This window comes from Terrapene carolina, unplaced genomic scaffold (assembly GCF_002925995.2).
Source record: "Terrapene carolina triunguis isolate 2854851 unplaced genomic scaffold, T_m_triunguis-2.0 Scaffold88, whole genome shotgun sequence".
Taxonomy (NCBI): domain Eukaryota; kingdom Metazoa; phylum Chordata; order Testudines; family Emydidae; genus Terrapene; species Terrapene triunguis.
Genome location: NW_020664439.1, coordinates 26,033,522 through 26,060,768, shown reverse-complemented (window position 1 = coordinate 26,060,768; position 27,247 = coordinate 26,033,522). Strand labels below are relative to the sequence as shown.

The following is a 27,247-nucleotide window of genomic DNA, read 5'->3' as shown; positions in this document are numbered from 1 at the left end:
CATTTGTGAAAAATTTAAATTTCTAGAAATTGAAAATATACTTTAAAACATTATTATCCATTGAAATTAAAAAAAATATATATAATTTAATTTAGCCATGCCTATATATAAAGCATTCACTTCTGGACTTGTAAGTTATTACAAGAGTACGGGTGTACAAACTACCATTGTATAAAAACACAAACATGGAGTATATCTGTTTCTGCTGCTTATTCCTACCTCAAGTGATAATACCGAAGATGGTAATTTCCACAGCAACAAATTGTTGTTACATTTGATACTAGGTATAGATAAAACAGTAAAGATAGATGATCTCTTAAACACCACTCTTGGTATATTGCAAATGCTTTCAATCAAGTATCTGCAGAATTGATGCTAAATGATTTTTTGTTTTTTGCATATTTAGAAGCTCTCAAGTTGTGCTAACCAGTCCCAAATATAATACAGCAAGTTCTGTTCCACAGATCTTACCAGTTTCCTTTTTATTCAAAATCTTAAAATTACCCTAAAGATACAGATGTTACAGCACAGATATGCTTAGAGGGCCACAATAAATAGATGCTATGATTTTTAGAATTAAACCAAAGACAATGGTTTAAAAATTTTTCCTATGGCTGACTCCCGCCTTTCTCTTCTTTTTGCTGATGACTTTGCTGTTGACTAACCAGAAGGCCATTGGCTCATATATTCAATGCTGACAATCAGTCAGCTTCCTACTAAGCACTTCATCTGTCATTAACCAGCCAGTACTGCATTGCCAGCAGAAGCCACCTATGTTCTCTGTAGTATTGCTTATATGTTAATGTGGAACCTGAACAAAGCATGTGATAGAATATGGATTGAAGATGCAACTGATCACATAATTCAACTCATTAGAAATGTGTGTTAAATTCTAAAAACTCCATGGAAACTGGTAATTTTTCCATAAGGTATCAGTTAAATTAAACTGCAGTATTTCATAGGCCATTTGATTTGGGGATGAAAAAAGTCATAACACAAAGGTACAATTTTGTCACAGTTGCAAAATCCTGCAGTACTTAAGAAAAAGATCTTAAAATGAAAGTGTTACATCTGTATCTCAACAGAATGCTCTGTATTCAAGGTTAACACTTGAGCAGAATTTTTAAGGCTGCTGCCCTTAATGTAGTGTATATAGAACAGGCTTACCCCTCCTGTTTTCAGAATCTTAGTCCATTCACAGTAACTGAGTGGTCATTTAATCATAGAAATGGAGAACTGGAAGGGACTTCGAAAGGTCCTCTACCTTCACAGCAGGACCAAGTACTGTCCCTCACAGATTATTTTGTCCCAGATCCCTAAATGGTCCCCTCAAGGATTGAACTCTCAACCCTGGGTTTAGCAGGCCAATGCTCAAACCACGGAGCTATCCCTCCCTCCATTTGAATCAACATGTTTCTTGAATTGATGGTACATGAATCTGACTTGTTGTACTACATCCAAAATGGAAAACTGTTCATAGAGAGAAGTGAATTCTTTATCAAGAGAAACTGCATGATTGCCATGTAGTTATGCTTGTCAAAAACCTTACCATTATTTTAGCCAAACCTTATTTTAATATGCTGCTGTTTGGCCCGGGAATGTGTGTGGGTTTTTTTCCTTTAATTGTAGATGCTCATATCCTGAACAACCTAACACAGATATGACTTGTTCAGACAGGGACATAATTCTGTATTTAGTAAGTTTTTCATTCCCTTTCTCCAATGAAAATTTAGACTAATGCAGTTTAGCTGGATGTGGTGTGGTCAAAAGAATCGTTAGGTATATTGATGATGTATTACCAAAGTACTGGAAAGTACATTTATGCCAGTTTGAAGAAAGGTGACTAGGAATGAGAAACAGTAGATTTACATACACCTCCTTTTTTATCCCTTGTGTCCAGATGATTTAGTTTTGCTGTACAGCATTGAGTTTCCATGACATACCATTATGTTTACTGTTTTAACTTTCAGATAGGTTCATTATTATACCTCTGCATTCACTGATGCCTACTGTTAACCAGACACAGGTATGTTTAATTACTTACAATATTCTTAACTTTTATTGTGTGTTAAACTATAGTAAACATTGGTAAATTATAGTAAATGTCTCTTGTTTTAAGTGAAAACTTCTAAACACATAGATTTTGCAGATAAAATTGGTTTGTTTTTTTTCAAATATAGCCTGTGCATAATTTGAAATAAAGCTAAGTGAATGTTAAATTTCTCTTTGGCTTGTAGTAAATAGTCCATTTGTATTTTTATAGTGCTTATCTATCCAGATGGCACTGCTGCAGGTACCTTCGAACATGGTGTTGATTATGGCATTATTTAGCGCATACAAAACAGATATGAGGACAAGTGTAACTGTTCAGACCTGCAAAACACTCAAAATGATGTTGTGCTTTGTTTGGTTTTGATAAATAGTCTGTTTTACTTCTGTTAATTATGTATCTTTTTCAGGTTTTTAAAAAGACCCCACCTGGAGTACGGAAAATTGTAATTGCTACCAACATTGCAGAGACTAGGTAAAACATATTTTTGTTTCTATGTAGGTAGCCACATTTTCGTCAAACAACACAATTTTTGCAAAATAAATGCTAAATCATAACATTAAAGTAAAATTGAAAACTGTTATATGTTTCTAATAAAATGCATTTGGTTATTCATAAATAGGTGGTACAGTGAATTAGGAATTTTTCTTTATAAATATTCTAGACTAGATTGATTAAATCTTCAGACCTTTTTATTGGAAGCTGATTGGTCTGTGGAATGGTCATAAAGTGACTCAGTGAACAGATCTGTTGTATTATTAATCTGAGCTACTTATTATTCCTGACAAGCTTTTTACCCCTTTATTTAAATCCTGTTACCACTGCAGGGCCTGGTTAGGCTCTTTTTTGCATTGCTTATCAACATGACGGTCAACTACATTCCACTACAGAACATTGATAGTTCATGATTAAGAAAATATACAACTTGACTGTAAGATCCCATGTTGAGTTTGCAGAGCTGAGAGTTAAACCACCTTTTCACTTGTAAACTGAGAAAATATAGAAGTTAGACCATAAACATGAGCTTCCATGATGCCATCATTAGACGCTTGAAGCTTTTTAAGTATTGGTCAAACTTTTCATATAAATTAAGCTAATGTACAGTAGCCCCTTTTTACCATGCTTACATTTTCTAAAGTTCTGTCCATTGCCTTCTATAGTTATTTAAAACTAGAGGACCCTTCTGTAAATCTTCCATACTTTCTTATAACATGTAATGTAAACTATGCCAGATAGTTCCAGCTATGAGTCCTGCTGAAGCATGGAGATCGTCTACAGGGGCTCATGTAAGTGTCAATTTCAGTTCATGGCAAAGCTTTAGAAATTCTTTTAGCATATGGCATGGTTTTGGAGAATTAAACTTACTGTTTTTGGTATATGAAATGTGTTTTTAAAAAAACACTCAAATCTTCCACTTATCTGCCCCTTTTAGAATGATTCTATGGTAATGTGACATCTACTAGTGAGTGATACCAAGTATTATTATCACAATATTACACTTGCTGCTGTGCTTCAGCAGAGCAGGAGCTGGTTAGCCTTACTTCAGAGAAATGTGAAATGAATGTTTATAAAATGTGTGCAGCATTGTCCCTCTCTTTTTTTGACGTGCAGCAAGTAAGTTTCATTTGTTGTATTTGCAGAGCACTTAAAATTACACCAATGAAGTTTGTAAATATAATGCATCATCTAATACTGCAAGTAGATAAAGTATATCCTGCACTCTGTAGACTAACTTTTCTATGCATACTGTAGAGATAAGAAAACCACTTATTTTTGACAGCATTACCATCGATGATGTGGTATACGTTATAGATGGAGGAAAAATAAAAGAAACTCACTTTGATACGCAGAACAACATTAGCACAATGGCAGCAGAGTGGGTTAGTAAAGCTAATGCCAAACAAAGGAAAGGTCGAGCAGGAAGGTAAGAGAAATGACTATCGATATTAGAAAATTTCTATGGCAATAAACTCTAAAAGGAAAACTAATTTGTTCACCTTGGAAGTTGAGAACTTTTAATGTCTAATAAATTACAGTAGGGTATCTTAAGACACTTTCTATTCTGTTTTTCACTTTCCATTATAAAGCATAAGCCTATGAGACTCTCATTCTTTTACTGATGGAATGACTTTGGCATAGTTCTGGGAATGACTTCTTATTTAACTTGATTGGCTTTTGAATATTTCTAGTAGGAGTACTGAATTTTTTAAACTCCATGGTGTTAGTAGTCTTATGTTACCTCTTCATCTTTACACCTTGGGAGAATATTGAAGCAAAAAATTGTAAACTTAAAAACGGCTTTCCTTGTCGAACACTACATGGAGCACTTGTTGTCTAGCTCATAGACCTTGTCTGTGCTCCCCCTCCAACCTTTTCACTGCTCCTTCATTAAATGTTGCCGCTGTTGGTTTGTTGTTCTCTAGTGCTCCTGCTGTCTGAAACATTCCTCTTGTATCCTTCTGTCTTATTGGCTCTTCATTGTATTTCAAAACTCTGAAATTGCTTTTTTTGAATACACCTTTTAACTTGTATACCTTTATTTTAAGGCCTTGAAGTGTTTTGGGATATACTATGAATTTTGGAAATTTTTGATTTTGGGGGGAATATACTATTAATTTTTGAGTGTTTGGGAGAAGCTGTCAATGTAGTTGTAAGTATTGTTGAAAGACAAAATATTTCTTACACATTTTGAATATTAGAGTCCAGCCGGGTCACTGTTATCATCTATATAATGGTCTACGTGCCAGCCTATTGGATGATTATCAATTACCGGAAATCCTAAGGACACCTTTGGAAGAACTTTGTTTACAAATCAAGGTAATTATCTGATTAGGGTTAGTTGTTCTAATATATTAGAAACTTTCCATGCTGATAAGAGAGTGAAGGGTTTGGCATTAGGTACTATGCTCAAAAACTTACTCTGAGCCTGAGGTTGTTCCTAAGCATAACTTGATGTAACAGATTACAACTGTTGGTTCGACAGACTATTTGACAGACCGCACTTTTAAGTATATTTGTACTAAAGTCTCCTAAATACCTGGTTTAATATTAAATAAAAGACAAGCTCTATTAAAGTAAATCTGAATTATGCTGTTTCCCTGAATTCATATGCCCACAAGCCAGAGAATTTTTTTCTTCCTGTTCACCAGCAGGTCATAAGACATGGCACCTTAAAGATGGGTGTCACATAACTTACTAAAAACAATTAAAACTGACTGAGTTCACTGGCTTGCCGCTTTGTGTCATTACTTTTATTGAGTTTGTTTCTTTAGTAGTTTTGACACGGCAATTCTCAGGGAAATTGGCTGAACTATTTGCTATCACTCACACATCCTCAAATGTAAAGTCATGGAGATAATTTAAGGAAAAATGATGAAGTTCGTGACTTGTAACAATTGTTGCCACAAGTGCTGGTCGTATACCTCAGATGAGGAGTGTATCCCTAAACAAAACTTGTGACTGCAATAATACCTTTTCATTTTTATCAGAATTTAACTGATTGTAGGAAAATAAAGGAACACTTGATAAATCTGAGTACTAACCTAGTGAAATTCAAACTTAAAAAGTTCTGATGTATTAGTAACTTTGCAAATTAGGGAGTAGCTTCTCAGAGGTCTGCAAATGTGTACTGAATTAATGGTAACACATAACTCAGAATCACATATGTCAGAACTTGTATCTCTTTTATTTCAGATTCTAAGGCTTGGTGGAATTGCTTATTTTCTGAGTAGGCTAATGGATCCACCATCTCGTGAAGCTGTGATGTTGTCCATAAATCATCTAATGGAACTGGTAAACTAATACTTAAACATATGCTAGAACATGTTATGTTCAGGCTCAGTGTGTTGACTTATCGAACTACAGAAGTCACTCTAAGATCACTACTGAGTAATGTTGCTGAGTTACCTTATTATAAGATAATTTAGACATTGCTCATTATATGCATTTTTGTTATTGGAGCCACTCAGCTTCTAGTGGCTCTCTATGCATCCAAGCTGTACTTTACTGCACTGGAGGCACTATACTTTCTCTCATGCCTTAAGAGGTATGCAGTGTCTGGTACTAACCAGTGTCCTGCCTTCCAGGGTGCTGTGTGACTGAGGAACAAAGGGGAAATAATTTTAATTTTAATTTTAAATATTGAAAATGTTTACTGTGCCAGATTAAAGTCACTCTTCAGGAACTTGACTTTCTAAATTATTCACATTTATGCAACCTTTTCTTGAGGTTTCCCAGCTGAGCTTTAATTCCCCTGTCTCTACTGCTTGAAAACTGTGCCATCTGCTTATGACTGTGTCTACCTAAGACTTCATTGATCTGGCTAGTCTGGGAAGTGTTTGAGATTTTTCCATGGAAAATAAAAGTAATTCGGAAGAAGAATCTAATTGTGAACAGCCACTTGAATGGCAATAGGATCACAGGCATAAGTGGGGACTGAGGCCAATAAACAAAGTAAGATTGACACTTCAAAGTGACTTTTCTATCAGTTGTCAAGTGTAGCTTTGCTTTTCAGATGATGGGGTTTAGTGACACACTTGTGCTGATGATTTTTCAGTTGGTACTTTTTGTTACTTGCACATATCAATTGAAGCAGCCTGTTCGGTTGCAGTGCAGCAGCATTGGGAAGGATCCACAACCTTATTCGCAGGTTGGAGGAATTCTGAACAAGTTTAAGTAGAAGGAAAAACTCGGCAGCATAGTTGGTAGTGGCGTGGGAAGAGAAAGTTAGTAGCAAAAGGAGCGGTGAACAGAAAGGGGAAAAGATGTAGGAATGGTAACATGGAGTAAAAAAAAAAAACAGGAGGGCACTGAGAAAAGAGCACTATAAAGTGTCTTCAAATCTATTGTTGACTCTTTTCCATCTAGGGTAGTGCCTTCAACACATTCAAGAAGTACTTTGTCCAATAAACTTTTTAAAACCTAAATAAAAGGATGATTGTTGTTAAAGTAGCATTCTTAAAGACATTCTAGAACTCCATGTTCTGTATTGAATAATACATAAATTAAACTAAAAAAAATACAAGTTTGATTGCTTCTTCAGCTGTCATGTTTCCCCCTTCTCCACTAGGCACATTGCCCGTTTTCAAAAAATTCTTCTTCTACCCCCAAATTCAAGAAGTGTGTGTTTCTTTTTCTAACAGAATGCTTTGGATAGACAAGAAGAACTGACTCCATTGGGTGTCCACTTGGCACGATTGCCAGTTGAGCCACATATTGGAAAAATGATCCTCTTTGGAGCTTTATTCTGTTGCTTAGATCCAGTACTCACAATTGCAGCCAGCCTCAGCTTCAAGGATCCCTTTGTGATTCCACTGGTAAAGTATCTAAAAAGAGAATTGCAAATAAATTGAACAAATTCTTTACATTTTAAAACTTGGCAGGATATTAGTAAGAGGCAGCATAAATACTTTAGCTTAAAAACTTCAATCTAAATTTAAGTTTTCCATAAGTGTGGCCCACCAATCTGTCACAATAGAGTGCTGTTGTTAGCTATTGGAGGTTGCTTTAATTTGCATGCATAGAGTACCGCTATGTTTATCCTTACTTTAAAAAAAGAAAATTGGGAGAATAATAGCTTGCCAGAGTCATGGATGTGTGGTATGCTCTAATTTATTTTTTCTTTAAAGGGCAAAGAGAAAGTAGCAGATGCAAGAAGAAAAGAATTATCAAAGAATACTAAAAGTGACCATCTAACTATTGTGAATGCTTTTGCAGTAAGTCCGTTTTAAGTTCAGTTGGCTTAGCCTTTGAAGTTGTGCTTTCAGTTTAACTGAAGAACTCTTGAAACAAAATACTTGATTCAAAATCAGATCTCATCCCCGTACACTCACAAAGCATTTCTATATGGCCTCTTCACACAACCGTGTTTGCCCTGCTTGTGTTTCAGAACCTTGTTTCTGAGATAGTAGTAGTAGTAGTAGTAGTACTAATAACCTAATTCCCTGTTGGTAGCATTAGGGAGGGGTGGGGAGAAAGAGTAACTTCATAGATATGTTGCAGATGTCTAAATATCTATTAAATATAAAATGCTTTGTATTGAATATATGGATATCAAACCTTTTCTTTTTAGTTTTAGTCACTTCCACTCATCCTCCCCTAAAAATCAGCGAAGTCCATAATTTGTCTCTCAGGGGGGCCAGGACTGACTGCACCAGTCTTGGGGAGATTCTTTCTTTAGCTTTTCCCGTGTGTCAATGAGAACTAAGGAAATACTTCACTTAAAAGTCCTGCTGCACTATTAGCTCCAGGCTACTGCTATTATCATCAAGAACTGTTGTTAGCAGTGAGTGGAGTTCTAAAGGAAAGGTTAGAGCTCAGTCCTAATTTTTAACGAATAAATATCCAATGCACAACTAGACTGATAAAACAAAAAATGAATCAAAATGTCATTTTACTTTTTCTATATACTATCTATTACCTTCACCTGGCAGATTATTTGCATTACATGAAAATCAAACATAAAAGGGTGCACTTCTGATCCCTTGCGGAAAAGTATAGCTATACTTTTTGCCCTTTTCTGTTTTTTACATATAGATATTAGTAAATATGTGCCCTTTTGAACTGTAGTTGAAAGTAGTTTCTATTTTCAGGGCTGGGAAGAGGTCCGGCGACGTGGTTTCAGAAGTGAAAAGGATTATTGCTGGGAGTATTTTCTCTCTTCAAATACACTTCAGGTAATCATCTTAGTAGTGTGGTGTGGTAGGAAATGTTTACTTGTGGGGAAAAAAATGTTTGACAGAGCATCATTCTCCAAGAAGAGTTATGTTGTACCGTGATATTGTACCCTAGATGCTGCTTAACATGAAAGGACAGTTTGCTGAACATCTCCTTGCGGCTGGGTTTGTGAGTAGTAAAAACCCCCGAGATCCCAAATCTAATACCAACTCAGGTAAACAGTGGAAAAAGACAGAGGATATTTGATAGACTAATTCATGGTTTGTAGAATACATTATTTACTTTGTTGTCTTCTACAGATAATGAGAAGTTACTCAAAGCAGTCATCTGTGCTGGTTTATATCCAAAAGTTGCGAAGATCCGTAAAAGCTTTAGCAAAAAGAGAAAAATGTAAGGCTTTAATCTCATGTTTGTTCTTTGCTGCATAGGTAGTTTTTAGGTGTTAACCAGTATCTTTGAAGTTCTTAGATGCAATCTTCTGTGTAACTAATCATAGATGTGGATTCATTTATGTGAGCTATGCAGTTAATTAAATCAGCAATACTTACAGTTGGAGACCTGCAAATACATCATTAAAATGATGACCTGACAATGTTGCATAAACATGTAATGTCACAAATATGGAAACAGCACGACTGTCACTTTTTTCTCTGCAATTACACTTGAGACATTACATCCTATCCCTTCCTCTTCAGTGGTTGGAAAGCAAGAGACCCCAGCAGTACTAGTCCACTTGCTTACCACTTCCTACTATCTACATTTTTCTCATATTAATAGCATGGGTAGTGCACCTTTGGCCAACATTCCACTTCGATGAAGACCCAGTTCTTGTTGACACTCAGCCTGAACAGTACCTAGTCTGCTTGATCAGGTGCTGGAGATCAGCTTTAGTAATTGAGTCCCCCACCTTACCATTTTTCAAAGTCAGAACTAAAGGTAAACCAATCCTAAGATCGTTTTCTGTAGCTTCCTCATTCAACTCACTAGAATGGTGCAACACTGCATTTCTGCCACCAGGTTAAGCTAGCGTAAATGAGCAGCACTGGCCCAGTTGCAGGATTCTACTGCTGCCTAAAACAGTTATTTTGTTCTACAGACCACTTTACAAGAGGTTCTCCTATTGACTGCCTCTCTTTCCAACACCCCAGTGCCCACTTTGTAAAACACTCCCTTCTGTGGGCCAGTAGCAAGCAAGGCTTTATGAACCACATTTGGAGAATCACTGCCCTGAAGTAAGTGTACTCAATTCTGGAACTCTATGATAATGAGTTCCAGAAAGAAGAAAATAACTATGCAATGTGCATATTGCAGTTGGTTTCTCCTCCTCTTGTTCCCTTGGGGGCTCAGTTAAATTTCAGAAAGGGGATTTGATTTCCTATAGGCTATCTATGCAGTACCCTTTTACTTGATTATTGGGCTAATTATTGCTGTAAATATTTTGTTCTATATTCCTACATTTTCTGAATCCCAAGTACCTGTTCTAGAGAGAGCTTACATATGCAGGTGACTTGCATGTTTTCCAAGAAATTTTTGGCAATTTGCATTGTACGCCAACCTTTCTAAGTAAATTCATAAGTGCTCCCTTTAGAGAGAGGGTGAAAATGTCATGAATGTTTCCCTTTTTGAAAGAAATAAAGGTTAGATATAAATGCCTAAAAACTGGGTGCCATATTCTGGCTTCACTAACAAGGGACAGCTTAACCGCTAATGTGCATTTTTAACCAGGTATAGCTTTACGGGAAAAGGTAAAAACTGTTTTTGAATGTTACTTAGTTTCAGAAGTTTAGAACAATGTAGTGCAGAATTTGATGAAAAGACTATCAATTTTTTGATAAAATACTGATGTACCTTTTCAGAATCTGTGAATATCTATTTACCTCTAACTGGTGAAAAATCTTTTTTTATAAAGGGTGAAAGTTTGCACCAAGACAGATGGAACAGTTAACATTCATCCTAAATCTGTTAACGTGGAAGAGACAGAATTCCATTATAACTGGCTTGTGTATCACTTGAAGATGAGAACTAGCAGTGTAAGTGAACACTTTTACTACTTTCTGAATCTGTATGTTAATATATTTTTGAAACTAAAATAAGTAAAATTTTTAAAACATAAAGCGGCATTTTGCATTTGGTACAATTTAATATTTGACATAATAAAGTGGACAGGTAACTTTTGTTAAAATCAAGCCAATATTGCATTTCATAAATGTATATAACTAGCTCATTAATTGCAACTACTTAGTATCTTGACTACGAAAACATTCTTAAAAAAATAGTATCTTATGTTTTCAAGCAGAAGTGGGTTACCATCTGCTGTGATGCCAACTCTTAAATCTTTTCATATTGAAACACTAAGTATCTTAAATATTTTAATCGGCACTCCAGAAAGCCTTATTAGCTGCAATTACTACCTGTCATGTACTTGCACAAGTAAACCCCCTGAATCTTCAGGAAGCTTGGTAGCTAATGTGAATCCATAGGTGGCGGTTGGCTTGACTGCTGCAAACCTCATACTGCTGACCATCTCTGCTCTTAGTACTTTCCTCTGTGCCCATCTGTCTCCTCTCAATCCCTCCAAAACTCAGCTCCCGAGATGCCTTTTCCTGCTGGTGTGACAAATCACCTCCTGCTCTCTTTAGCTTCCCTCCAATTTCTAACTTTCCAATCCCTACTACACCTTTTCCCACATCTCCTTCTGCACTCCTTCATGTTCCCTTTACTCTGCCCATATTTCTGTTTTTGACAGCCCCCTTGGCTCTCTTTTCCCACATTAGAATTTTTGCCTCTGATGCCATCCCATTCTTCTGGAACAGTCTTAAACTTAATGTTTGTCAATCTCCCTCCGTTTGCTTCTTGAGGATTGAGGGAAATTTCGAAGGGCCTGCCTTTGCCGATGTAGAATTCTGCCTGTAATATGCCGATTTTTTTTTTTTTGTACTCTTCTGAACTTACATGCCTGCAGATTGTCAGTTCCCTGGGGTAGAGACCTGGGTTCAGCACACTGCATCTGTAATGTAGTGCATTGTGTACTGATACCTTTGGATAAGTCCAATGATAAAACAACTGCTTCTAACAAGATTGTTCTTTCACTTGATACCATTAAGTGCATCTGGAAAGGAAAGTTTTTTTGCTCTAACTGGGACTCCCATGCAACTACCTTAACTAGGAGGAGAAGTAATTTGTTTGACTTCAACAAAACTTTGTGCTAAGGGAAATTGTCAGCATTCATGAACACTTTCATTCTTCACATTAATCAAAAAATGATTATATAATAGCAGTGTTTGAACTAGTCATTCACTACAGGATTGAAATTAAGTTGATTTATTGATTCCGAAATAACTTTAAACAAATCATTTTAGGTAATGTTTTTTATTTTTATTAAGCATCTAGTAATGTCATTTTGGATGTATTAATATGCTTTCTAGTGTTACTGAATACTTTTGACTTGTTACAGATTTACCTGTATGATTGTACAGAGGTCTCTCCATACTGTCTTTTGTTCTTTGGAGGAGATATTTCCATCCAGAAGGATAAAGATCAGGATACCATTGCAGTGGATGAATGGATTGTCTTTGAGTCTCCAGCAAGGATAGGAAATCTAGTTAAGGTGAATTTTTTTTACTCAGTATTTCAGTACTAATGTTGGAGATTACTTGTAACTATAGAAAAAGAAAAATCACAATGTATTAAGTTGATTGAATTCTTAACCTTGAAAATAGTGGGAATTAATGGAAATACTTGCCTTTTACTGGCCAGTAGAACAAGATACTCAGAGATGCACATATATTTATACTTCTCTAAAGACAACATAGCTCAGAAACATCACCTTGTAGTCCATTATTAAGAACAAACCTGCTAATTACTTACAATTGTTCTATGCAGTTTTGTTGTAGCCATGTGGGTCCCAGGATATTAGAGAGAGAGAGAAGGTGGGTAAGGTAATATTTTTCATTGGACCAGCTTCTGTTGATGAAAGAGAGACAAGCTTTTGAGCTTACACAGAGCTCTTCTTTAGGTCAATTCTTCCTGAAGAAGAACCTGAACAGATCAACAGAAGTTGATCCAATAAAAGATATTACCTCACCCACATTGTCTCTTTGCTTACTTTAAAAGCAGCTTTTGATCTTTTAAGTGACCATGTTGAAATTAGTTGGATATTATGGCTGTCATGAGGGGTATGATGGCTATTTATAGCAGGATGAAAGATACTTGTACACCTAGGGTCCACATGATTTTTAATAACTTGCATAGTAGTGTTAAACTATAATTTTCTAGCTTGTATCTATTTTTATTCCAATAAACTTTCTTATTACAGGATTTAAGAGGAGAATTGGATGACCTTCTACAAGAAAAAATTGAAAACCCACACCCTGTGGACTGGAATGACACTAAATCCAGGGACACTGCAGTGCTGACAGCCATTATAGACCTAATCACAACACAAGAGAATGAAAGTCCCAGAAACTATGCCTCTCGATTTCAGAATGAACGTTACAGTTGACACTATTATGTTGGTGTTTGAGAAGATGACACTTTCACTAGTTTCCTTTTATTTTATAGCTTTTTGTCTAGCTAGATGAAAGACTTTTTAGGGCAACTCAGTAATTCCACTCATACCGAAGAGCAGTTAATTTCAGTAGTTTATAATGGCTGTAGGTGCATGGCATCCAATGTTTAATGTAGCTTTTTAAATATGACAGTGCAATGCTGTCGGCGTCCATTAGTGTATGTGGTTTATTTTGTCCTGTCTATACTTGGCTTCTTTATAACTGTAACTCTTTCAAGGAAAAGGTGTGTAAAATTCAAAATATTGTGTTATATTGTACTAATTCGTCAGATGTTCCTGCTGTCCATGGAAAATATCACATTAAGGTTTTTTGGGGAAAAGTAATCAGGTCTAGTAGTTGTCAGAAGGGGTTCAAACCAAGCAGAATCTTTCTTTCAAAACTTTCATCCGAAAGTAACTATTTCATATTTAAATATAAACTACCTCCAATTTCTAGACAAAGCAGCTGTTAAAGTGTACAGTGGTAAGAATCAAAATAATCTTCAAAACACTTTTCTCCCTCCTTCATCCCAATTATTCCATCACTCTTGCTTTTCCTTTTGTACCCAGTGATCAGTATTGACTGAAATGTCAGAATAAGGCAGTGACTTATGGTAGATAAAAATCATGGCAGGAATAAGCTGTGCCAGATTAGTTACGTTCTAAATTTTCCTTTAGAAAATGGAGTAAATGTAAGGCATACGTAATGTTGAATTAAATGTTTTTTGCTAAAGCTACACTTGTTATATTACTAGTTCTGTTTCATGTTTGAATGCAATATGCTATTTGGAATTCCTTTTGTGAATCCTCCCTTAAGTGATGACACATTTGCCTTCTTTAGGATTTAGCGCATCCTCACATGTTGGGTTAGGGAATTCCCAGCTTTACCTTGAAGAAAATTGACCTAAAACAGTGTATCAGTCTTTAGTCTCAGTTCATTTTTAAAAAATGCAAATCCTACACAACATATCCTTACCTAGTGGGATGTAAGGATTTGCATTAACTCTAACAGGACAGATAAACATGTCTAGCTTTTTGTATTGTTGCCATCATGAAACAAATCTAACTTATTGGAAACCTTACTCTTTCCACTTACACTATATACAAAAGTGCTCATATTAAACTTTGGGTGCCCTGACATCCATTTAAAAATATGCATTACAACAATTAGCTCGCCACAATAGATACACAAGGAAGACTTTAAAAAAGGGGGGAGAGGGGGCGAGAGTGTCCGCCCTCACTACTCAATCTCACAAATCACCCCTCTGCTGCTTGGAGTACTCCCTGAAGGTTGATAAACTGGGCCTACAGACCAGTGGAAGGAGGGAACTGCAGAGAATGCCCTGCCAGCTTCCCTCCTCTCATATCACTGGTGCTCAACCTCAAGTGCCTCTCCCTGCAGACTTGTGCTGGTGATTAAAATTTCAAGGAGAGATGAGGGAGTTTGACGTTCTCTACTTACTGATCCATTAGAAAAATGCAACACTAGGAAAATAAGTTACAGATCCAGATAAAACAAGTATATATGTTCCCAGCCCAGATATCCACTAAATCCTACTTTTAAAGAGTATCAAGAGCTGCTCTGCTTTGGGAAACACATGGAATACATGGTGGATTCTTCTGGCCACTGGTTTTGTTTCATCCCACATGCACAGTGGCATTTGGTTTCCAGGTCAGTGGTCCTTACATTTAGAAAAAAATTCTTTAGCTCCTGGCCAGCTGGAAACTTATTTGAAAGCTAGTGCATTCATTGCAAGATTTAAAGAACAGCATGGTATTCTTCGGATTGTATTCCTGGACTATAAATAGAGGAAGAGCGTCAGTCTCCAGACCCATGAACTGTACAATGTGTAACTTCAGTGTTTATGAACAAATGCACAAAACCTATTTTCCCTGCATTTACTACTTTCTCTGTATTCTACTCAAGTTGCATCCAATGTCACTTGCTGAATGTAACATTCTGCAAGTACTCCTAGGCTGGTCCACTAGTATAGCTAAGAATGTAAGATGAAACTGTTTCAAAACTCAAGTCTGAGTTTTGCTTTTTGTTTAAAAAAACAAACAAAATCCCTACTTTGAAGGTTTGCTTGTAGCACTATTCTTGTATCTGAATGACTGTTTTCCCATGCATTTGATTTACGTTAAAATTGCCTTTTCATTTACTTGGTCAGATGTACATTTTAATGTATCATACAGTGAATCAGCTATTCACTGAGATAGTACACACTAATATATACCACAAACACTTTAAAATCTTAAGTTGCTTGATGAATTTCTGAATCTAACTCTTTCCCACATTGTTTGGGGGCATGAACAAATTTCAGCCATCCCTGCCTACCCTGAGTTGCGTTTTGCTAGGGCTAGCCGGAAAACAAAAATTCTGTTTCACAAAAAAATTCAAGGTTTGTTGGAAACTTTGTTTTCTTTCTCTTGGAACAAAAATGAGAACTTTTTAAAAAAATTTTTTTTGTGAAAATCACAAGAGACCCCGGTAACTAGGGCACTCACCTAAGATGTGAGAGACATAGGTTCAAATCCATGTTCTGCCTAACTCAGAGGAGGGACATGAAGCTGGGTGTTTCACATCTCACATGAGTACCCTACCCACTCAGCTATGGGCTATTCTGCAGCCTCTCTCTCTGGTTTTCACCAGAATTTCCAGCCTGGACCTGAGAATTTTCTCTGATGCGAGTTCTTCCAAAACTGACACTTTTCCACAAAATTTCTGTTTTGACTAATCAGTGTTTTTTGACATTTTTTGGTCACAAGTTCCAGCCAGTGCTACACTTTGCATGTCCTCTGTGTTGTTAAATCTCATATGGTTTCCCTTGAAGTACTGTTCAGTGGAGGGATTCTTTCAGCTGGACCCATTCACATGTTCCATCAGCTGCCCAATGGCATGCCTGCCATGGCAGACCTCTGGTTTTATTCTTAACACATGCTAGATATTTCTATCTTTTCTAGATAACTTTGGAGATCAGTTATTGAACTTTCTGGTGAATCTCAGCATTTGTTATAAATTCATTCCTTTTCATATTTAGTATCTTCTTCAAGGAATTAGACATCTGTCCATGCCTTTGGTGTATTTCCAGTTTTCACATCCATATGTTAAAGCAGAAATAAAATTTGAGTTGATTTGTAGTTTTGTCTTTAAATTGTAGATTTTTGATGACCTAATCTTGTGAATTCAGCTGCCATCTAGCCAAGTTGTGACATTCTTTTCTTCTGGATATCCCCATGGACTTGCATGTTACTGCCAAGGTGTACGAATTGCTTTCCTTTGCCTTCTAACTTACCGTTTGAGTTGACAGTTACTGAAATTCTCATTAATTTTCTTTTTCATAATTTCATATTTTGCAATACTGGAGTGTTTTGGTATTTGCTTGTATGTTGGTTGATCTGTCACTTAGAGCTATGTTGTCATCAAAATCTCCTAGTCTACTGTTAATTTATGTGATGCCTATGTTGTATCTGTCTATTCTATTTCTGATAATAAAGTCAACGGTAATACCAAACAGGACAGTGCATCCTTGTTTGACACCAGTGTGTATGTTAAACCATGTGCTTAAGTCTGCATTTGCTTTAACTGCAAGCTGCATCTGGATTTTTTAAAAAAGCCTTAATGATGAGTCTTTTTATTGGCATACCATAACACTTCAAGATGTTGCAAAGTGAATCACAATGGAGGCTGTAAAATGTTTTCTTAAACTGTCCGATGAATGGGTTTTGCCACTCGATGTGCTCTTCAGTGATTATTCTTAAAATGAAAATCTGGTCAGCCCATGACTTTCCAGGTCAAAATCTAGCTTGCTTTTCCCTCAGCTATCCCTCAACTGCTTTCTTTATCCTATTTAAGATGATGCAGAAGACTTTGCCGATCACTAAAAAGGAATGTAATACCTCACCAGTTATTGCAGTCACTTAGGTCACCGTTCTTTGGTATTTTGACTTTAAAGCTATTTTTCAATTGTTCTGGAAGCTTTTTCCAGTTGTATACTGTGAAAAGTTCAATGATTTTTATCCGTGGTCTCATCACAAGCTTTCACTTCCTTGGTGACTTGGTCTTCACCTGCAGCTGTTGTCCCAGGTTTTAACTTTTATTGCATCTTCCATTTGTTTGTGATGTGAGATGTTAGTGTCTGGTTCTAGGTGTTAACATTCTTTCAGTCAACAGTTTCTTACAGTGTTCTGTTTAGCACCTCTGAAAAGTGCACTGCCCATCATTCTTTGTTCTTTTTCTGTTCAGGTCTTTCCTTGTTTATCCCTAACCAGGTCCTCCAGATGGTAGAAACTTATTGGTTGATAAACTGTTCTTCTGTCATCTCATTCAGCAACTGCTTCAGCTTTTGGCAATATTAGCCACATACTTCCTTTTGTCTCTTCTCACACGTCTTTGTCCTTTGTTTTTATACAGCTTTTGCTGCTGATTTTGTGAGGAGTTGATAAAAGAGCTAATGGAAGGGCTAGAACTTTTTAAAATTGAAACAAGACTCCTTTTGTCTGTCTGGGTTGTTCACCCGGAGAGCAGGGACAGGGCTAAAACTGCTGTAAGAACTTGTGCCAGGTATGAAAAATCATCCAATCATACGTAGAAACTACTCATTTGAAACCCCAAATATGTAGGTAGATCAGGAAATGTCTAGGAAGACGTGATTAGGTTTATCTCTTTTGTTTCTGTAAGGCTTGTGGACTCCTCTGTACTAACCCCCAAATGCTTTTGTTTTGCTTGTAATCATTAACCTCAAGAAAACCATTCTTAATGTTAATTTATTATTATATTTGCTCTTTTAAAATCTAGCAATAGCCTAAATTCCAGAGAGAGGCAAAGTGCTTGGAAGTGGAACTAAAGCGCTTAGAGCTGTAAAAGGCTAAGCTGGATCAATCAGGTAGCCCTAACAGTCCTTCTCCAGGTACAGCTCCCCATTCCAAGAAATTCCCCACATACAAGGTAGGCGATGATAGAGGCCTTCTTAGAAAATTTTGAAAGGCCCTGCCTTGGGTACAACATCCCTACAAACCAGGATATGGTGGAGCTGAGGCCACAACTCAGTGGACCCTTAGCAGAGGTGGCAGCTGAAATGCCTAAAAAACACATGAACCAGTACACATTTTTTAAACAAAAGACCAGAATTAGGATGGGGCTAATACTTGAGCATGCCCGTCAGCAGTTCAGAGCCCTAAGGTGGAAACCAGACGTGGCATTTTCCAGACATGCCTACCACATTGTAAAAAATTGAGATGCCTGGATATCTGGAGCAAATGTAAAGTCTCTGAAAGATCTGTCTCTCCTAATACTAATGGAGCAGTTCTTAGAGGGTGTTCCTGAGGAAATAGAAAGGTACTTCCTATATAGGAAGCCCAAAACTGTAATCAAAGTGGGGGAGATTGGAGCCAAATGGGTGGAGGTGGCGGAGAAGAAAGCCAGTAGCAGTTGGTGTGGATACCAAAAGGGGCAACCTGAGATGACACCCCACCACTGGAGTCAACCCAAGGCCCCACCTCGCAAGGAGGAGCCCTCCACACAGCCAGGGAAACCCCAGGTGCCCTCTCATCCCACCACCCCACTCTCCAACCACCCACCTTGCCCCAGCCCACAGTCAGCTGGGCGATGCTTTAAATGTAAGGAGTTGGGGCATGTGAAGGCGAACTGCCCCAAGACCACCAGCAGATTGCAACTCATCACCCCGGAGTCCCACCAAGAGCCTTCTGGCCCAGATGCCTTGCAAATACCCGAAGAGCGAAGGGAATCTGAGTGTGGGCGAGAGGAAGATTACTGTGTGGAGAGACACTGGAGTACAGGTGTCAGCTATCCACCAATCCCTTGTGGACCCCAAATTCACTGACCCAGAGGCCCAAGTGACGATGCAACCTTTTAACTTGCCTACAGCCAAGTTGCCTGTCCAGTACAAGGGCTGGTCAGGAATATGGACCTTTTTGCAGTCTATGACGATTATCCTATTCCCATGCTGCTGGAAGAAGACTTAGCCAACCATGTGAGGCTAACAAAACATGTGGGGATGGTCACCCACAGCCAGGCTAAACAGGCCTCCACACCTAATTCCATTCCTGAGCCTCCTACAGGGACCCAGCCAGAGGTGGTGGAACCAAACCTCAGACCAAAGTCTATGGCAGCAGTTGTAGATCAAGTTCCTGGGACCCAGCCAGAACCAGCCCAAGGATTGGAACTGGCAGAGCAGTCAGCACCAGAGCCCGTGCTTGCGAGCCCGTGCTTGCAACCCCACCAGAGTCAGGGGAGCCAGCACCAAAGGGCACCACAGAGCTTGCACCTGCAATAGCAGCTACACCGGCGCGAGAAGTTCAACTGGAGCCTGAAATACAACCTAGTGCACCAGCGGAAAGTGGTTCGTAATCGATGGAGACAACCCCATCACCTGCATCGTACCAAGCCCAAGTCCACAACCCAGTGAGGAACTAATGTCTGCAGCATCAAGGGAGCAGTTCCAGGCAGAGCAGGAAGTGGATGAAAGCATCAAGGGAGCTTGGACGGTGGCATGGAGCAACCCACCGCCTTTCAGCTCTTCCAATAGGTCCAAGTTTGTTGTAGAAGGAGGACTCTTACACAAGGAAACCCTTTCTGCTGGGCACAAGGAGGACTGGCATCCTCAGAGACAGTTGGTAGTTTCAACTAAGTATAGGGAAAAGCTCTTGAGCTTAGCCCATGATCACCCTAGTGGCCATGCTGGGGTAAACAGGACCAAAGACCATTTGGGGAAGTCATTTCACTGGGAGGGACTGGGCAAGGACGTTTCTACCTATGTCTGGTTTTGTGAGGTGTGCCAGAGGGTGGGAAAGCTCCAAAACCAGGTCAAAGCCCCTCTCCAGCCACTCTCCATAATTGAGGTTCCATTTCAGCATGTAGTTGTGGATATTCTGGGTCCTTTCCCTAAAAAGACACCCACAGGAAAGCTGTACATACTGACCTTCATGGATTTTGCCACCCGATGGCCTGAAACAGTAGCCGGAAACAGTAGCTCTAAGCAACACCAGGGCTAAAAGCGTGAGTCAGGCATTGGCAGACATTTTTTCCAGGGTAGGCTGGCCCTCCGACATCCTTATGGATTCGGGAACTAACTTTCTGGCAGGGACCATGAAACATCTTTGGGAAGCCCATGGGGTGAACCACTTGGTTGCCACCCCTTACCACCATCAAACAAATGGCCTAGTGGAGAAGTTTAATGGGACTTTGGGGGCCATGACACGTAAATTCGTGAATGAGCACTCCATTGATTGGGACCTAGTGTTGCAGCAGTTGCTCTTTGCCTACAGGGCTGTACCACATCCTAGTTTGGGGTTTTCACCCTTTGAACTTGTTTATGGCCACAAAGTTAATTCTCTAAAGCCCTTTTATTCCCAAAAAATCAAGGTTCTCCAGTTTACAGCCCAGGAGATGACGCTGAGTGGCCTGAAGGAGTCTACTATGAAGGAAAAAGCAACAGTGGCGTAGAAGAGGTGAGCCTTTCCATAACTCTTGGGCATAAGCAGCGACAGCAAATCCAGGAGCTGTGCACCAGCTTTGCGCCAATGTTTTCAGCCACCCCAGGACGGACACCCTACCAGATGGCTCCTCAAGCCAAAACCGCAATAGAAAGGGAGATCAAGGACATGTTACAGATGGGTGTAATCCGCCCCTCTGAGAGGGCATGGGCCTTTTCAGTGGTTCTGGTTCCCAAACCCAATGGGGAAATCCGCTTTTGCATGGACTACCGTAAGCTAAATGCTGTAACTCACCCAGAAAACTATCCAATGCCATGCACAGATGAGCTATTGGAGAAACTGAGACGTGCCCAGTTCATCTCCACCTTAGACTTAACTAAGGGGTTCTGGCAAATGCTGCTAGGTGACCCAGCCAAGGAAAGGTCAGCCTTCATCACATAAGGCTGTATGAATTTAATGTGCTCCCTTTCGGACTGTGAAATGCACCCGCCACCTTCCAGAGACTGGTAGACAACCTTCTGGCTGGATTTGGGGAATTTGCAGTTGCCTACCTTGACGATGTGGCTATATTCTCAGATTCATGGGCAGAACACCTGAAAAACCTCCAAGCTGTCTTTCAGCGCATAAGGGAGGCAGGATTAACCGTTAAGGCCAAAAAATATCAAATAGGCCTAAACAGGGTAACGTATCTTGGATACCAGGTGGGTCAAGGAACTATCAACCCCTACATGCTAAAGTAAATGCTATCCAAAATTGGCCTGTCCTTAAGTCAAAAAAGCAAGTCCAATCCTTGCGCTTGGCCAGGTATTACTGACAATTTGTACCACACTACAGCCAAATTGCCACCCCACTAACAGACCTAACCAGGAAAAAAACAGCCAAATGCAATTCAGTGGTCTGAGAAGCGTCAAAAAGCCTTTAACCAGCTTAAGGCGGCCCTTACGTCTGACCCTGTACTAAGGGCCCCAGACGTCGACCAACACTGGAATAAATTGCCTAGGGAGGTTGTGGAATCTCCATCTCTGGAGATATTTAAGAGTAGGTTAGATAAATGTCTATCAGGGATGGTCTAGACAGTATTTGGTCCTGCCATGCAGGCAGGGGACTGGACTCGATGACCTCTCGAGGTCCCTTCCAGTCCTAGAATCTATGAATTTGGGGTTTGGATCCCATTAGGAGCTGGGTGTCTGGGTGCTAGAGACAAAAGCACTTGCTAAGCCATTTTCAGTTAAGTCTGCAGCTTTGGGGGACGTGGTTCAGACCTGGGTCTGTGTTTGCAGCAGGCTAGTGTGTCTGGCTCAACAAGGCAGGATTCTGAAGTCCCAAGTTGCCAGGGAAAACGGGCTCAGAGGTAGTCTTAGCACATCAGGTGACAGTCCCAAGGGGGTCTCTGTGACTGAACCCGTCACACTGTGTTGTTGTTGTTTGCTGAGAATGGGAGCAAGTAAAAAACAATGTGCTTTCCTTGACGATGCCCTATGTTCTTGGAATAGACTCTCATTTCCTATCTGCCAACATTCCTCCTTCAAATCCTTCCTTAAAACACTTTTTTCACCGTGCCCGGCTCAACTGCGTCCCACTCAACGGAGCCGTCCGCCACGGGAACTGAGACAAGCGTTGCAGGAAGTGCGGCTACTCCAAGATCCTGCCCCACTCCAGAGCCTGGCAGCTGCGCCACAACACCATCCAGAACCGCCTGGTGAAAGCCACCGCGCCACGCCTGGGGGAGATCTCCGTGAACTGCACCATCCCCGGTACCGACAGCCAGCTACGACCTGACATGGTCGTCACCAACGAGGCCCAGAAAAAGATCATCCTCGTCGACATCACGGTCTCCTTTGAGAACAGGACCCCGGCATTTCACAAAGCCCGAGCTCGTAAGCTGGAAAAGTACGCCCCCTGGCTGACACCCTAAGGCCTGGTCTACACTACGAGTTTAGGTCGACTTTAGCCGCGTTAAATCGACTTAAGCCTGGACACGTTTACACTACGAAGCCCTTTCTGTCGACTTAAAGGGCCCTTTAAACCGGTTTCCTAACACCACCTCGACAAGGGGATTAGCGATAAAATCGGCCTTAGGGGGTCGGAATTGGGTTAGTGTGGACGGAATTCGACATTACTGGCCTCCGGGAGCTATCCCACAGTACTTCATTGTGACCGCTCTGGACAGCACTCTCATCTCAGATGCACTGGCCAGGTAGACAGGAAAAGCCCCGCGAACGTTTGAATTTCATTTCCTGTTTGCTCAGCGTGGAGAGCACAGGTGACCATGCAGAGCCCATCAGCACAGGTAACCATGATGGAGTCCCAGTCCCAGTCCCAGGATCGCAGAAGAGCTCCAGCCTGGACCGAACGGGAGGTACAGGATCTGATCGCCATCTGGGGAGATGAAGCAGTGCTCGCCGAACTCCGAAACAGTAAAAGAAACGGCAAAACATTAGAAAAGATCTCCAAGGCCATGAAGGACAGAGGCCATAACAGGGACGCGCGGCAGTGCCGCGTGAAAATTAAGGAGCTAAGGCAAGCCTACCACAAAGTCAGAGACGCAAACGGAAGGTCCGGGGCAGAGCCGCAAACATGCCGCTACTACGCGGAGCTGCATGCCATTCTAGGGCGTGCAGCCACCACTAGCCCAAGCGTGTTCTATGAGTCCCTCTCTGCAAACGGGGAAGCGGGTTCGGCGGACGAGGAAGATGAGGATGGAGAGAACATAGATAGCTCACAGCAGCAAGGAAGCGGAGAAACCAGTTACCCCAACAGCCAGGATATGTTTGTCACCCTGGACCTGGAAACAGTAACCCCCGAACTGACCCAAGACCCTGAGGGCACACAGGGGACCTCTGGTGAGTGTACCTTTGCAAAAATTACACATGGTTTAAAAACAAGCGTGTTTAATGATTAATGATTAATTTGCCCTGGCAATCGCGGCCAGTACAGCTACTGGAAAAGTCTGTTAACGTGTATGGGGATGGAGCGGAAATCCTCCAGGGACATCTCCAGAAAGCTCTCCTTCATGTACTCCCAAAGCCTTTGCAAAAGGTTTCTGGGGAGGGCTGCCTTATCCCGTCCGCCATGGTAGGACACTTTACCACGCCAGGCCAGTAGCACGTAGTCTGGAATCATTGCATAACAAAGCATGGCAGCGTATGGTCCCGGTGTTTGCTGGCATGCAGACAACATCCATTCCTTATCGCTCTTTGTTATCCTCAGGAGAGTGATATCATTCACGGTCACCTGGTTGAAATGGGGCAATTTTATTAAGGGGACATTCAGAGGTGCCCCTTCCTGCTCTGCTGAACAGAAATATTCCCCGCTGTTAACCACGCGGTGGGGGGGAGGGGTGAAGTGACCATCCCAGAGAATTGGGTGTGTGGGGGAGGGGAGTTAGTTGGGTTTGTGCTGCATGTTAAACCTGAAATCGCAGCCCCTCCTTTTACATTGCAAACCCATCTTAAATGGCACGGGTGCTTGGTATGGGAAATGAGGGCAGAACTGTTTGAAACCATCCCCACATGTTAAGAAGGTTAAAAAAGCCCAAAGACTATATGTCTTACCATGGCTGCCTGCAAGCTGAAATCTGTGTCCTGGCACTGCGTGAGTGATCTCTCACACCAAACCAGGAGACTCTCAATATAAGAGGAAAAATGCGACCTTGTAACGAAAGCACATGTGCTGTGTGATGTTGTGAACAGCAAAATCTAACGTGAAAGAGTCTACCCATTGTTCTCTAAAATGTATCTTTTTTAACAACCTCTCCCTTCTCCACCAGCTGCAAATCTTACTCCTTCGCAGAGGCTAGTGAATATTCGAAGAAGGAAGCGAAGGACGCGTGACGAAATGTTTACTGAACTTCAGACTGCCTCCCACGCTGACAGAGCACAGCTGAATGCGTGGAGGCAGTCAATGACTGATTTTAAAAAAGCCCAATATGAGCGAGAGGAGAGGTGGCGTGCTGAAGAGGAGAAGTTGCGTGCTGAAACGCGGGCTGAAGAGGAGAGGTGGCGTCAACTTGTAATCAGAAAGCAAGAGTCGATGCTCCGGCTGCTGGAGCATCAAAGTGATATGCTCCTGCGTATGGTTGAGCTGCAGGAAAGGCAGCAGGAGCAGAGAACGCCGCTACAGCCCCTCTGTAACCAGCAGCCCTCCTCCCCAAGTCCCATTGCCTCCTCACCCAGACGCCCAAGAACACGGTGGGGGGGCCTTCGGCCACCCACTCACTCCACCCTAGATGATTTCCATAGCAATAAGTTTTAAAGTTTTAAATTGGAGTGTGTCCTTTTCCTTCCCTCCTCCCCCACCCATCCCGGGCTACCTTTCCAATTATCCCCCTAGTTGTGTGCTGAATTAATAAAGAATGCATGAATGTGAAGCAACAATGACTTTATTGCCTCTGCAAGTGGTGCTCGAAGGGGGGAGGGTAGTAGGGGAGGGTGGGGTGGTTGGTTTGCAGGGAAGTAGAGTTAACAGGGTGGTGGGGGAGGGGCAGAGGGTTCATCAAGGAGCAACAAACAGAAGTTTCACTCCGTAGCCTGGCCAGTCACAAAACTGGTTTTCAACGCTTCTCTGATGCGCACCGCGCCCTGCTGTGCTCCTCTAACCGCCCTGGTGTCTGGCTGCGCGTAATCAGCGGCCAGGCGATTTGCCTCAACCTCCCACCCCGCCATAAATGTCTCCCCCTTACTTTCACATATATTGTGGAGCGCACAGCAAGCAGCAATAACAATGGGGAGATTCTTTTCGCTAAGGTCTGAGCGAGTCAGTAAGCTGCGCCAGCGCGCTTTTAAACGGCCAAATGCACATTCCACCACCATTCGGCACTTGCTCAGCCTGTAGTTGAACAGGTCCTGACTACTGTCCAGGCTGCCTGTGTACGGCTTCATGAGCCATGGCATTAAGGGGTAGGCTGGGTCCCCAAGGATCACGATAGGCATTTCAACATCCCCAATGGTTATTTTCTGGTCCGGGAAGAAAGTCCCTTCCTCCAGCTTTCGAAACAGAAGAGACTGCCTGAAGACGCGAGCATCATGTACCCTTCCCGGCCAGCCCACGTTGATGTCGGTGAAACGTCCCTTGTGATCCACCAGGGCTTGCAGCAGCATTGAAAAGTACCCCTTGCGGTTTATGTAGTCGGTGGCTTGGTGCGCCGGTGCCAAGATAGGGATATGGGTTCCGTCTATCGCCCCACCACAGTTTGGGAATCCCATTGCAGCAAAGCCATCCACTATGGTCTGCACGTTTCCCAGAGTCACTAACCTTGATATCACCAGGTCTCTCATTGCCCTGGCAACTTGGATCACAGCAGCCCCCACAGTAGATTTGCCCACTCCAAATTGATTCCCGACTGACCGGTAGCTGTCTGGCGTTGCAAGCTTCCACAGGGCTATCGCCACTCGCTTCTCCACTGTGAGGGCTGCTCTCATCGTGGTATTCTGGCGCTTCAGGGCAGGGGAAAGCAAGTCACAAAGTTCCATGAAAGTGCCCTTACGCATGCGAAAGTTTCGCAGCCACTGGGCATCGTCCCAGACCTGCAACACGATGCGGTCCCACCACTCTGTGCTTGTTTCCCGGGCCCAGAATCGGCGGTCCACGGCATGAACCTGCCCCAGTAACACCAAGATTTCCACATTGCTGGGGCCTGTGCCTTGTGAGAGGTCCATGTCAATTTCCTCATCACTATCGTCGCCGCGCTGCAATCGCCTCCTCCTCAGCTGGTCCTGGTTTGGCTTTGGCATGTCCAGGAGGCTCTGCATGTTTTCCAGGACAATGCGCGTGGTGTTCATAGTGCTCAGAATTGCCGCGGTGATCTGAGCGGGCTCCATGATCCCAGTGCTGGCTATGGCGTCTGGTCTGAAAAAAGGCGCGAAAGTAGTATCTGACGGACCAGGGGAAGAAGGGAGGGAGGGAGAGAGGGAGGGAGGGGCGAGTGACACCGCGTACAGGTACAGGGAATTAAAATCAAGAAAGGTGGGTTTGCATCAGGGAGAAACACAAACAACTGTCACACAGAATGCCCCCCCCCCCCAAAGATTGAACTCAAAAGCCTGGGTTTAGCAGGAGGGAGGGAGGAAGCAAATGAATGGAGAATAAATCTATTTTTTACATCTTAAGACGACAGTGCAGCATGACTGATAGCCCTTGGCATTTTCTGGGTGCTTGGCAGCAAATACTGGGCGCTTGGCAGTTAGCCTTCAGGTCTATTGCACCATCTGATACCCACTGCAATATGACAACGACGGATACCAATCATAATATGCTATCTACTGCCCAAAAGGCAAGGGGTTGCTGCTGTGTAGCAATCTAGCCCCACGTCTGCCAGCCCCATGTCTGCCAGCACCCAGATCGCCATCGGTCTCTTCTGGGTGCTTAGCAGACAATACTGGGCACTTGGCAGAAAATAGCATACTATGACTGATAACCATCATTGTCTGCCCGGGTGCCCATGATTGACAGCCGCTGCAGTACGACGACGACGGATACCAGTCGTAATAAACCATCTTCTACCAAAAGGCAAGGGGCTGGTG

The 27,247-nt window shown here is 41.4% G+C and overlaps 1 protein-coding gene across 1 annotated transcript in view; it reads left to right on the top strand.

The window, feature by feature from the left end:
* DHX36 (DEAH-box helicase 36) overlaps positions 1 to 15,713 on the top strand; it is a 33,655-nt gene extending 17,942 nt beyond the window's left edge. Inside the window, exons 13-25 of the mRNA XM_024192694.2 lie at positions 1,971 to 2,026; positions 2,460 to 2,524; positions 3,831 to 3,974; positions 4,750 to 4,867; positions 5,744 to 5,842; positions 7,192 to 7,365; positions 7,678 to 7,764; positions 8,641 to 8,724; positions 8,840 to 8,939; positions 9,025 to 9,115; positions 10,635 to 10,755; positions 12,180 to 12,332; positions 13,041 to 15,713. Coding sequence (XP_024048462.2) covers positions 1,971 to 2,026; positions 2,460 to 2,524; positions 3,831 to 3,974; positions 4,750 to 4,867; positions 5,744 to 5,842; positions 7,192 to 7,365; positions 7,678 to 7,764; positions 8,641 to 8,724; positions 8,840 to 8,939; positions 9,025 to 9,115; positions 10,635 to 10,755; positions 12,180 to 12,332; positions 13,041 to 13,226 — 1,478 coding nt within the window. The 3' untranslated portion in view covers positions 13,227 to 15,713. The remainder of the gene's footprint in view (positions 1 to 1,970; positions 2,027 to 2,459; positions 2,525 to 3,830; positions 3,975 to 4,749; positions 4,868 to 5,743; positions 5,843 to 7,191; positions 7,366 to 7,677; positions 7,765 to 8,640; positions 8,725 to 8,839; positions 8,940 to 9,024; positions 9,116 to 10,634; positions 10,756 to 12,179; positions 12,333 to 13,040) is intronic.
* Positions 15,714 to 27,247: the final 11,534 nt, after the last annotated feature.